Source organism: Hyposmocoma kahamanoa, unplaced genomic scaffold (genome assembly GCF_003589595.1).
Source record: "Hyposmocoma kahamanoa isolate Upper Pololo Valley unplaced genomic scaffold, ASM358959v1 93, whole genome shotgun sequence".
NCBI classification, from domain to species: domain Eukaryota; kingdom Metazoa; phylum Arthropoda; class Insecta; order Lepidoptera; family Cosmopterigidae; genus Hyposmocoma; species Hyposmocoma kahamanoa.
The window spans coordinates 3,749,906-3,762,745 of record NW_020654810.1 but is presented as its reverse complement, the minus strand read 5'-3'; the positions used below and the strand labels follow the sequence as shown (position 1 = coordinate 3,762,745).

The window sequence follows — 12,840 nt, the reverse complement described above, 5'->3', positions numbered from 1 at the left end:
ATATATATAAACGAATAAGGTCTAAATAAATATCTTTTTTAACCGACTTCAAGAAAAAGGAGGAGGTTCTCAATTCGATTGTGTTTTTTATATGTGTTACGCGATAACTCGCATTTGTGAACCGATTTTGATGATTCTTTTTTGTTGGAAAGAGGGTACCTCAGGAGTGGTCCCGTTTAAATTTGAAGAAAATATTCCACCTCTAAGGGTGGCAAACTAGGGGATGAATGACTATTGAGGTAGGTTTTTTGGTACTCTGTATTAACTATAATTATAGTTAACCACATGTTAGAATAGAGTAGACGCAGTATGAATGTGTAATAACGCACACACTCACACACTCAACATAGCCCCGCACAAGGACACCCTGTGTCGCGGGTGCCATGGACACACACATAGACAACCACAAATTACACCCAAACTCACAAGAGAAATAATATTGGGACCTCCTCGTGGCAGTCCGGCATGGTGACCGTTCGGTCACGGAGGCAGTAGTGTGATAAATAGATAAGCGATAGTAATGTTATACGTAATATAAGAATGTAAATATAAAAATATACGTACCAATGGTAACTCTGCCCTTGTAATTAAATTTACAATCCCTGCTAGTTCTAAACCCTCAAAAGATATAAAAGTTAGACAACTTGCGTTTAATTTATTTATTATGTTATATTTTTACAATAATTTAAAAAAACAATTTTCATAAAGAAAATTTAATAAATAATAAAAAATCACAATCGTTTGAAATTGTTACAGTGAAACAAATAAAAAACATTCACGCATTTCAATAGTGTAATAATATTTTTAAGGTGAAAAACGGACATTACAATCAACTGTCAGTAAAATTCTCACATAGTGCTTAAATTCTCTTTGAATTCTCATTATTTTATGCAGCCGATTACAAAACAAAGATTTTAACATTTGTACTTATCATTAAGGCTCAACTCACACTGGCGCAGAGTCGAAGCGTCGCGACGCGTCATGTTTTTCGCCTATAGCATATTCATCTCTATTTTCCCATTATTAAAACACAAATTTGTGTTTTGCAAATATGGAATCGAGGGTCGACGCTTGGTAACATTCGAGTGGCTTCGCGCGTCACTTGGGCGCCGTGAAGCGTCAGACGCCGACCACACTGTGATCCCGGCGCACTAATGCGAGCGTTATCAGGCGGTATATTTGACTTATTAAAACAGGACGCGACGCGACGCTTTGTTCGTGTGAGTTAAGCCTTAGGGTAACTTCAAATTAAAAGCTCATAGAAACGCTGCAGTGGCGCCACTACTAATTTTCATACAATATTTTATAGTCGGTATTTTTTTGAAGACGGAGTAAAATGACATTTGCAGGGTTGCCAGTTTTCATAAAATTTTAAATAGTCATGTAGTTGTTGTCAACAGTTTTGTCGAAAGGTTGTGAAAATAGGTGAAATTTTGCCAAAAATGCCTAAATTGAGAATGTTACTAATTGCGTTATTGTATTTTTTATTCCTATTTTGACAGTTGGCCCATTAGTGGCGAAATGGATTTTTTTATTCATACACATTTTAATAACGACAGGCAGACATTTTTTTTATATATCTCCCAAGTCTATTTTTAATAGACATAGTTCCAAGTGTAGTGTATGTATGTACGTGTTTTCAAATATTGACAATTCAAATTAATCTGTGCCCAACAGTTGGACGAATAACGTACCAATGATGATTCAGATGAAACAAGTTCAACAATTTATTCATAAGCGTAACTAACATTCGATTCGATTATCGACTGCAATCACTAGCTGCTTGTAAACGGGCAACACTTTTGGACAAACTGGCACTTTATTCCATCTTCAAAAAAGATAGACTATAGTAAAGTCGTGATATTCAATAAAAATAAAAATCAACGTCGAATTTCGTCGACCTACTAACTCGCCCTCCAGCTCAGTTGGCGGAGCGACGCTACGGTATAGCGTGGCCGCAGGTGCAAGTACTGTCAGGTCGAAAGAATGTTTGTGTTCGATCTTTTTATTGAAAATTATATAACGTCATTATTTTAAAAACAAATGTTCTGAAAGTGAATTTATACAACAACAATGCGGGTTATAAAAATATTCGAGATAACGCAATAGTTACCCTCCTACAACTCTCCTATCTAAAATTTCAGCCATCCTGTTCATAGCATTAGACAACATCTCCATACTCTCCACCTGTCTCTGTATAGTGCTTGCCTGTCTCTCTATGGCCACTGTATACGTCTCCATGGCATTTCTTATTACTTCTACAGGATCATCCCTTTCTCTTGCTTCGTTTTGCTTTCTAAACTCATTCAAAGCTTCACTTAATGTGGTTTTGATTTCTTCCATAAGTTTCGTATGAAGTTCCATGATTTGTGTTTTCGATGAGTCCTTTGTTAGCAATCTTGAAAGTTGCTCCGTTTGGTGGCCTGCAAAAGTTTATAGCTTTTGTAAATATTGGCAAGTTAACAGTGACATTAATTGAAAATTCTAACTGCCTCTGTGGCAGAACCGTTACCATGCTAGTCTACCACGCGGAAATCCCGGGTTTACATTTCTTTCTCTCGTGAGTTGGGTGTAATTTGTGGTTGTCTATGTGTGTGTGGCACCCGCGATACAGATTCCCTAATGCGGGGCTGTGTTTGTGTGCGTTATTGTCATTAACCATTTCCGGTATAACGCAGTCCTTTTGGACAGGTCTTTGTCATCCACTGTTGTTGGCTATTAATCTCATAGAGATATTTAATGAGATATTAATGACAAATATATATCCAAAATCATAAGTTTCTCACAGGTGGCAAGACAATATGTTTAAAACCAATACAAAGGTCTGCAATAAGCACATAGTCGTGCAATAAGTACACCGTAAGTTCGACGGAACTTTTTCAGATTTTAAGACGATTTTAAGATTGACGCACATCTCTATTACTACAACTAACCACTTTGAAGGAAAGGAAACTCACTGGTATTTTCATTTGAGAACAATCGGACTCTCTTCCTCTGGATAGCAACTGTAAACAAAAATAGTCTTGTATAACAAAACACAATTCACATAGTCAAATAACTACCGTGTAGAAATAAATATACGCGATTTACATCATCAACAATTTGATTTTATTTAATTTTATTATAATTTAGAAAACAGAAACAGAAAGCGCAGCGGTGTGCGACGAAAAGTACTGTAGCACTGCAAAATAGCTGAACACTTAAAAATGTGGTGAATCAAAAGTACTTTAATTGTTTCCATATAAATTGAAATAATGTCTATTGTCTTTTTAAGGTATTAGGATATTTACGAGTATATATAGGATATTTCTCATCACATTATCATCTAACCATTTAAAAAATATGTATATTATTTATTTAAGTAATTTTATGGCAGGTTTAAATAAACACTGAATGTAGTTTTACCTTCTCCCTCATTGTTGCTACATCTCTTTCTGTCCTCAGTCTTCAAGTTCTGGGTATAAATAGTAAACATGTCCGGAGAAAACGGCTTGGTGTCAAAGTCGTGTTCAGAGTTGTCCTCCTCTGACGATAGAGGGTCTATTTCTGCAATATTGCTAATGTCCTAGAAAAAATACTTTTTTTTATAATGAGATGATGAAATGGGCCAAATAGTTATTATGTATACATGTTTTCGTGGACCTCAAAGATCATGCCTACATTGAGCGAGAATGTAGAGCGCTTGCTGCTAGGTGCAATATGCTGGCCCATAGTTTCAGTGCGTTGTAGCAGCGGGTACAAAATAACGTTATTTAAAGCTTACTGCCAAATGTTCTACATGTGCGCCTTGTGGATCAGATATACTAGAAAAGTTATGGACACTTTCCATGTCCTGTTTAACAAAGGCTTCAGAGTACACATACATAATTAAAATGTAGCTTAAGCGGGGAGTGCAATTTTTATTTTTACTTTTATTTCAATTTTAATGTTTAATTATTTTATTTCAATTTCAATGTTTAATTTATTTTATTTTGACTTTAATGTTTAATTTATTTTATTTCAACTTCAAAATTTAATTTAATTATATTATATTTAAATTTTCAGTTTTTAATATTATTGTACTTTATTTTATTACATTTATAAGTATTAAACTGTGTAAATTAAGGTTTCTGGAAAACTAATAAGTCGAGCTATGTTGTCTTTAATAAAAAAAACTATTATTATTATTATTATATGTTTCATTGCTATTGGTCTATTAGATAAGATATTATGATATGGTAGAACCTACTGGTTTCAGAACGTAGCACCTAAGTTGCGTGGGCGCACGGCGCAGGTGTAAGTCTTTATTGATACTGACGTTAAAATGCATATTAAATGCATTATTTTTAATGTATGACTTTGTCAACTTTATGATACCAACATCTAACAAGTTGTAACAAAAATCAGACACAGCTTACAATGCCAGGTGATTTATTGTCTGAAGACTCGGTCTTATAGAGGTGTAGTACTCTGGATTCCAAATCAGAGAGTTCAGCATTGCTGCCTTCAACAGCTGCCTTGATAACCTTTTTCTTTGTGTTAGATTTCCAATCTCGCATTACCTTTAACAAAACCTAAGTATTACTGCCTGCATTAAATGTATATTATAACATTATAATAATAACATATATAATTAAACATTCGATGTAATAAAACAAATAAATATTGGGCACTAAATAATAGTTCACATTGACAAATGAGGAAATAAAAAAAGTAAGGTATAAATTTATACAAATTGACTGTAGAAAATACTGAATTTTTGAAGATTGAATTGACATCTCTAGCTAGGGCTGGTAGCTGTAAAGGTATCTAACTGGGTGACGAAATACTTTCATAGATTTCTCATAGATGAAATTGAAAACCAAATGCAAAGATCCAACAACAAGCACATAGAAAAATTCGTGAAATCCGCTGGTTCGTTCCGTGGATTAGTTGGCATAGTGTCTGGCACGGTTTGCTAGTAGACGTCGATTCGAATCTGGCTGGATCAAAGGAATTTTTTTTAAATAACAAACTAGTGGAGAAATTTCACAAAAAATAATTGAATATCAACTCATTTGAGATATATACTACATAAGTATACAATATAAGAAAGGAATACAAAACTATTTAAACAACATTTCACAAATGTTTAATTAAAATGAAGTTACAATTATGAAAATTGGCAGAATCAGTAAACTGTCATTGAAAAGACAAATCACTGAAGGTTTCTTGTTGGTGTACTTTTTGATTTGTGAGTTTGCAATAAATTGTAAAAATAATTGTAGACGGCATTTCTTTAAATTTATTTTCAAAACTAAATAACACTTTACTTTAGAATATTAAAACTACAGGCTCAGTTTCGCCTCATCACTGTGACCATTGATTGATCTATTGTTTGAATAGAATAGACATTCATTGCAATGCCACAACACATAGATACAAAAAAAAATATTGATACCACTAAGACAAGCAAAACAAAACAAATTAACAAAATTAAAATAAAATAAAATAAGACAATAACAAACAAAGAGCAAAAAAGAAAAATACTAAATATAACAACTACAAATGTTGTACTGTCATGTGTGCGGTTGTGGCGTACGCAAAAGGACTTCATTCAGCTTATGCCACAGCCGCAATTGACTGTGGTGCTGGTTTTCAATGAGCCCTGAATTGAGTTTGATTGTATTATCATCACTAAATACAATTCCGAGCTAAGACCGACAGCATTATAGAACTGAACGACTTTCTTGGCATTGACAGTTTCTATGTCCTCTGGTTGTTAGTGGTGAGCTTAGCCAGGCTGTATGCTATCCCTATAGAGGTTTGGGTCCAATAAAAGTTTCTCTAGCGCCAGCCTTTATCAGTTCATCCACTGACTCATGGCCCTGTTTGGTTACATGATTTTCAAGGGTACTACAAATATTATACTTTACAAGCAGTTAGGTGACATGATTTTTAATGGTATAAAATTTATACCATTAAAAATCATGTCACCTAATTATACTATAAATGGTCAGTACGCCCGAGAAGTAGAGCATGTGTGCTTGCTACAAAAGTTAGTGATGAAGAAAAAGAATTTAAGAATTATTCAAAATTTGTAAGTAGGTGGCCAGGAACCAGAGAAAAGGGGGATAAAAAAGGGTGGGAAGGTAGTACATTTCGGCCTGAAAGATAAAGGAGTGTTGCGTCTTGTTCAGCTTGTAGCGGTGTGTACTACAGCCTACGTTGGGTCCCAACTTATTCCATTCCTAAAACATACCATATCACACACTGATGAAAGAGATAGCTTCTCTATTCTCACCTGTTGCCATTTCGAGACAACTTTAACAGCCCCATTGTCGATAGCGTTTAGTTTTTTCGCCAGTTGTTCCCACTTTTCAAAGTGCTCCGCCTTGTCGCCTTTTTGCCTGCCTCTGCCAGTTAATAGCAATGGATCCTTCTCTACCTCCATTATGAGCATACTCAGCTGTTCTGGAGACACTTTCTTTCTTTCGTCACTCATCTAGAAAAGTAGAAAATAATATAAAAAATCACCCAACATTTTTCATGAACTTGTTTTCAAAAGTTGTGATACATTCTTACTTTGTGATAGTTCTATCGTTGAAGATAGCGAGGAAGTAATATGATTGTACTCTGTGAAATGATCACACATAAAATTATGTCACGCAAAATAACCTATTTATGGAACGGAATACTCTTTGCAAAATAATAAATCTCGTAAAAACACTGCCAAGTCTAATGGTCTAAATACAAAGATACAAACAATTAAATTTTTTTTCGGTTTGGTCCATGGTCTATGGTTTACACTACAAAGTATACAAAGATATGTTTACTGGATGTACTACGTATGTACACCACGTTTTACACCATGGGGTCCTAAAACACAGGTTGTTCCGTTAGGGCATTGCACATTATAATAAATGGAAACGAAAACAAAATAATTGAATTCACTTTTAATTACAGATTTTTTGAAAATAGCGTTTATCTGGTAGTCTTATTAGTTTGTGCTGGTAGTGTACAAATTCTACCAAACAAGTGACAATATTTAATTATGACAACATTTTATCAGCTGACGTATATTTGTCAATGTGTTGTCGATTATAAGGATGTCAAAGGAAGAAAAATTATCGATATTTATCAAAATGACTATGTCGATATTACGATTTGTTGACATTTTTCTTAAAGACTAACCTAAAATATTGCCAAACTGTATCAAGTACATTATAAAGTATGTTTAGGAGGTTAAATTAACAGGACAAAAAGTGTTGAAATTATAAAACAAAATTATTAAAGACCATAATAAAAGTACTTATTGTCAACCGACAAGCGTGTCTGTGTTAATGAGGGGAAAGATATGTATGAAGATCGTAACTACTTGAAGGTGGTGGTCTCTGTGTACCCCGATGATTATTTAGATATAATATACATACAAATTGAATATACTGTGGCAGCTCAGTTAGAAACTGCTAGAATACATTTTATTTTGGCTACTTCGATGGACATTATTGTCCTAATCTTTTTTTGTCACTTGTCACGATTTGATGTTTAGTAATTAAAAACTTTAAGATGTGGATTGTCAGATCCATTATTAAGCGAAGAATAATTGATTTTTTAGATCAACAATTCAATGTCTTTGCAAAATATTCGAATGACTCGAAACAATATGATCATTAATAAAAAAAAACGTTTATTCATCTTAGATTTCACCACAACGCTAATATACACAAGTTCAATAGTGGCATTACATTTACACGACCGTAGTCGTCTTGTTTTATTGACCGGAGATTGAATTCCGGGTGTTAGAGGCCAAGTGTCTCATAGCACAGGTCTAACCTAGTTTGGACTCCTGTCTCCCAACCTCTCACGTATATTATATTACCTACATCTTGTACTTGTTGGGAGAAAAATAAACGATTTATTATTATTATTATTATTATATTATATTATTATATTTGTGCTTATTTACATAAAATGTTTGCCATAAACTTGTAATACATAATATACTTATTACAGTAATTTTGTCAATTGTTAAGAACTCGTGCAGTTGTTAGTTAATTATATTGATATACATAGGACGTTAGATAACGTGAAAATAATAATAACATTGATTATTGATAATATACAAAATAATGTTTCATAAATTACGACTACACTACCACTGCTTAGAAGGTAACATTATTGAATTGCAAAAAATGTACTTAGGGATGTATAATTTGCGGTGCAAGGTGGCTTATTTCGTGGAGCACTTGACAAGATGAATTTGGTGGTAGAATTGAAAGAAAAATTGATTCAAAAGTAGTATTAATTTTATATTTATTTTGACCGAGGGGACTGCGTATGAATGGGGTCACCTGTGAGGTATGTTCAATACTCAATACACTATGCTCTAAAATGTATTGATATTGTTTTCAAATATTTGTAAAACACTTGCTGTGGTTGCGATAAAAAAATATCGAAATTAGTGTTAAAAAATATCATTAAATGTATAATCTATACTTTAGCCAAATTTGATGTAGAATGTTTAATAACAAAACGTTGCTACGCAACCAATGATGGCTTAGGGAAAGAACATTTTTTTCAATGCTAATTATTAAGGCTTGCTCTGCCCACGATCTGCTCCCTTAATTTGAATGTGAATAGGTAAGTAGGTAATTAGGTTACGTAGAAGTAATACTTACCTAGCTAATTATGTATCCCATTAATATTTACTGCTATATTGTTTTAAGAATTTATTTGATATTAATTTACTACATATTATATCATCCAGTATCTATTTCCGATTTTGAAATTGAATTACCACCAGAACTCGAATGTTTGCAATCTCTACCTTCAAATCAAAAAGTTACTAGGGATGACACAGTTTTACAAATAATTATTACTGGTCATTTTTATATCATTTTTAGTGATTTGAAACTTCTGTTGAATAATATTCATTATAAACATGGCATCAAGATTTGTATCATCCATAATCTAGTCGAATTTCGTAGGAGAATTTTGAAATTATGGTAACTGTGAAAGGTTCTGAGATGGAAACCCTAAAAATCATATGTTTTTGTTTGTTGACGTTTATTCTACATCGAATTTGGCTGGAGTATAGAAAAAATGGTTAATTTGAAATATCGATATTTTTTAGCATCCCTAGTTGTCAACTTGTCATTTTGTTTTAAAATAATCCTGGTTTTTATTTCGTGAAATAAAATGCTTTTATAAATTAATAAGCACGGACTAGTATTTAAAAATGAGGCGTGAGGTGTTAGTGCTGTTTACATTGGTATTATGTGCTCGGGCGTGGGACGATGACGATTTAGAGGTGTTCGACGTGGTGGAAGAAGTTAATCAGAATTTTTATGAATTACTTGGCGTTACACAGGTTAGAAACATTTCAATTATTTAAAACAAATATATATATCTGCAGTCGACAATAATCTGTCGTTTGTCTGTGAATTTCCTGCATTTTGTCGCGATGGACACACGTACATAAGGTAACCTGAAACTACCTATTGAAATGTCTTAATTTGCTACGCGATTTGCATTATTCTGGGCATTTGGCGTTTTGCGAAAAAGTATAAACAAAACTACAATTTTCCAAGATATTTATGGGACAACATTTACTTTCTTTTTCAAAACCTATAAAAATGTATGTGAAAGTTTAAGGTGTGTCATTTAGGAAGCCACACCAGCGGAAATTAAGTCTGCGTTCAAAAAGCTGACTCTGAAACTGCATCCAGACAAGAATGATTCACCAGATGCTGATGTTCAGTTCAGGAACCTGGTCTCTGTACACAACATATTGAAGGACCCAGGGAAACGAGAGAAGTAAGATTTAACTTGGCGTCTGTTTTTAATAATTTTTTTCCTTTTCTCTCCATAATAAGAAAAAGAAAACATGAAATTCTTAGGTTTTTGTGATTGTTACACCTAGGAAATGAAACTTTTTTGAGTCTTAATTGTATTACAACGGTGTGGCAAAATTTGGAGTGCCTATGACTGCTTGGATGTCGAGTTGCAGACACCAGCCCATTACATCATACCATGTGATACCATCATATTAGAAATAGTATATTATTCTATTCTATTTTTAACTCTCTGGCTTCTCTTGAAGAATTTTGCCAAGTCAGTCATGGGAGCTACATTTTTTTGTTTTAATGTCTAATTAATTAACACTGCTCTTTAGTCTATTCTGGCTTCTGGAACAAAACAAAACAACACAATATACCATCACTATTATGATATATTAATATAAGTAAATAAGTTTTATAAGTTAACTTTGTTAGTACTAATAAAATCAGATATTAATTCTAAGAGGGATTTGTAAAAACAGGTAACAAAAAGCTGTTGTACTACCTTCAACTGTCATACATAAAGTATTTGTACAAGTAACTACCAATCTAAATGCACAACAAAACAAACCAACATTACTTGATTTAGATCTGAAAATTAATAGTTTTGTATTCTAAGAAAATAGTTAAAAATATGTTAAAAAACTAACTATTGTTGGTGTTAGATAACAGCTTAATTTATTATATATAGATTGGCCTTATAATCTTCAAATTAGAGTACTTTGGATTGAATATTTTATGTGACTTGTGTATATCCTTTTGACAATATGCTCATAGCTTTAAAGTCAGGTTTTCACTGTACCAGTGCTCTCGGACCAAGTGCGCTCGTATGAGCTATGTCTTATAGGAATCCACTAGGATTTTGGTTTACACCTCACAATTTCATTAGCATCTACGTAGCATTTGTTTCTTTGAAGAATCAAAATGCCGATGATTGATCTGTTGATTAATAGACTCAGGTGTTACTTTGCGGAAGTCCATGTTAATAAAAATGGAAGTAAATTAATATGCTACTCCGCGAACCAAGTGATGGTTAAATTGTGCAAAATAGCAGTGCTTGTGTTGAATATACATTTTTTTCATGCAGTTTATTTTCCCACCCTCCCTCTGCATAAAATAAATAACACTAGCCATTGACCTACCAACAAATGGACATCAGGTCTAATACAAAAACCACGAAAAAATGTCCGAGGTTAACCTATACAAACGTAGTGATATGTAATGAAATATAAAAAACTAAAACATTTAATTTAAATTGTAACGTCATTGCAATACTGCCCAAGTTTGCGTACAACAATTTTAGGGCCCAAAAACACCATATTCAGCTTCTACTGGAAACTTAACAAAATGCACCATATTTAGCTTCGACTGAAAATTACTTGAATACAAGAGTAGGTAATGGAATAGCCTTTCTCGTAAATATTAATTAATTTATTATAATTAATTTATTGTCGAATTTTGTACAAATTCACTTAAAGGTATAATAAAGAGTTGAGCAGATACATACATACAATTATTACTACAAATGTGAAAATAAGCGTGTGCTATAAGAAATGTACCGATATTCTAACTAAACGTAAACTCAAATATCCGTAATTCTGATTTATAACAAAACCGTTACGCTTTCGAGTAATTTGATGCTTTTCACATAGACAAAATTAGCTTTTGTTTTGTAATCTTCGTAAAAACACATTATGAAAATTCGAGCTAATGTTATTTTGGGCAAATGTATTTTCTTACTTCTGATAGGTAATCCCATGCCGTGAAACGAGTACAATAATATTTTGTTAGTTATTGCTAACGTTTAATAAAAAAATCATTTTAAAAATATATTTAAAATCAAAGCTACTCTACAGTTTCTTTGTTCTAAATATTTCAATGGCTTGTAGTTCGAACAATTGAAAATGACCAAGAAGTTTATATAAGCTTCTTGAAACTGATGTAATGGGTCTCTTTCCATCTTTTGCGCATGCAACGAGTAGAAAAAGGACAGTTAGCTATTTCATTATTTCGTGTGCTTTTGTTATTTATTGTTACGATTCAGTTATATATAAATTAAATACTATAAAACTGTACAAAATAACAGTTTTAAATGACAACTATGATAACACAATATATTTGTTTAGTGAAAATATGATACAAAAACCCTGTTTTCACACTTTACTGCAGTAATTTTTACAAGTTATTATTTGTACTGCATATATTGGTACTGCATGATTGAGAACCGCGCTGTCACTCGAACAAACGAAGACTATTGCGCAATTGACGCTCTGTGTGCGATTTTAACGCCCTACAGGTGCGGACACTTTTTAGCGCGAACCCGACGTCCATTTAGTGGTAGGTCGATGACACTAGCGCAACTACAGTCACAAACCACCACCAAAAATATACCCGACAAGTGTTTCGTCTCTCCACGAGGCATCCTCCGGGGGTTCTTGATTGCTCGACACTCGGCCGAAGAATGAGCTCGTTCTGAACAGTTGGTATAAAAACACCTTTGACACCTCATAGAGTCACGTCCACTTTTTCTTAATTGGCGCCATTATGTTTTCATAAAATGATCTGAGTGTACTCAGAAAAATAGAACCACGGCTGAGTCCACTCTAATCAAATGCCAACGTCTGAGTACGTTCGGATCCGGCTCACGTATGCACACGTTATGAGTGGCGTCTGAGTTGTCGGATGACAGCTCAGACTGAGTTTATATCAATTACATTACAATTACATTTTAAGTTATGTTATGTTATTAAGTTTATTATTTATGTTATTAAGTTATGTTCCAGAGAACTCGCATAGTGAAAATCCGACTTAAGTTTAAGTTGTATATAGTGACAATTTTATTGGACCTAGTCAAAACGCGTCAATTACTATTATAAAATGTAGCAAGTTTACCAAAACGGTAAAGCCTGAAAAACAGCTCAATCTCAGACTCTTGCCTTTTTATCTACATGTGTAACTTCAGATAATGTATTAATTAAATTTTTATTGAATTGATATTCAATTATTTTTTGTGAAATTACTCCACTAGTTTGTTATAATT

The 12,840-nt window shown here is 33.2% G+C and overlaps 3 protein-coding genes across 4 annotated transcripts in view; 1 reads left to right on the top strand and 2 right to left on the bottom strand.

Annotated features, from left to right (window-relative positions):
- Positions 1-1,560: 1,560 nt before the first annotated feature.
- On the bottom strand, positions 1,561-6,650 carry LOC113237561. Of its 2 annotated transcripts, XM_026474119.1 has the most exons (7): positions 6,544-6,650; positions 6,263-6,463; positions 4,398-4,541; positions 3,406-3,565; positions 2,958-3,005; positions 2,368-2,423; positions 1,561-2,334 (listed from the first exon to the last, which is right to left on the bottom strand). In XM_026474119.1, the coding sequence occupies exons 2-7, from the start codon at positions 6,461-6,463 to the stop codon at positions 2,110-2,112; spliced, it is 834 nt and encodes a 277-aa protein (XP_026329904.1). In that variant the 5' UTR covers positions 6,544-6,650; the 3' UTR covers positions 1,561-2,109. The 2 variants fall into 2 exon arrangements, with proteins under 2 accessions (XP_026329904.1, XP_026329903.1); XM_026474118.1 differs by having other exon boundaries at positions 1,565-2,423.
- Positions 6,651-9,099: 2,449 nt separating this feature from the next.
- LOC113237563 (dnaJ homolog subfamily C member 1-like) lies at positions 9,100-9,781 on the top strand. The gene is made up of 2 exons (XM_026474121.1): positions 9,100-9,331; positions 9,629-9,781. The coding sequence occupies exons 1-2, from the start codon at positions 9,200-9,202 to the stop codon at positions 9,779-9,781; spliced, it is 285 nt and encodes a 94-aa protein (XP_026329906.1). The 5' UTR covers positions 9,100-9,199.
- A 355-nt stretch (positions 9,782-10,136) lies between these two features.
- Positions 10,137-12,840, bottom strand: part of LOC113237618 (hemocytin) — a 175,900-nt gene continuing 173,196 nt past the window's right edge. The window contains exon 65 of the mRNA XM_026474216.1: positions 10,137-10,148. Within this exon, the coding sequence (XP_026330001.1) occupies positions 10,137-10,148 (12 nt within the window). The remainder of the gene's footprint in view (positions 10,149-12,840) is intronic.

What these genes read in the sequence shown, in the direction of transcription:
- LOC113237561 (XM_026474118.1), bottom strand. Translation starts at nt 6,463, where the DNA reads ATGAGTGACGAAAGAAAGAAAGTGTCTCCAGAACAGCTGAGTATGCTC. An exon ending in TAGCAACAATGAGGGAGAAG is followed by an intron (nt 3,006 to 3,405) that starts GTAAAACTACAT and finishes TTTTGTTTACAG; the next exon opens with TTGCTATCCAGAGGAAGAGA. An exon ending in GTTCTCAAATGAAAATACCA is followed by an intron (nt 2,424 to 2,957) that starts GTGAGTTTCCTT and finishes AAACTTTTGCAG; the next exon opens with GCCACCAAACGGAGCAACTT.
- LOC113237563 (XM_026474121.1), top strand. Translation starts at nt 9,200, where the DNA reads ATGAGGCGTGAGGTGTTAGTGCTGTTTACATTGGTATTATGTGCTCGG. An exon ending in AATTACTTGGCGTTACACAG is followed by an intron (nt 9,332 to 9,628) that starts GTTAGAAACATT and finishes TGTGTCATTTAG; the next exon opens with GAAGCCACACCAGCGGAAAT.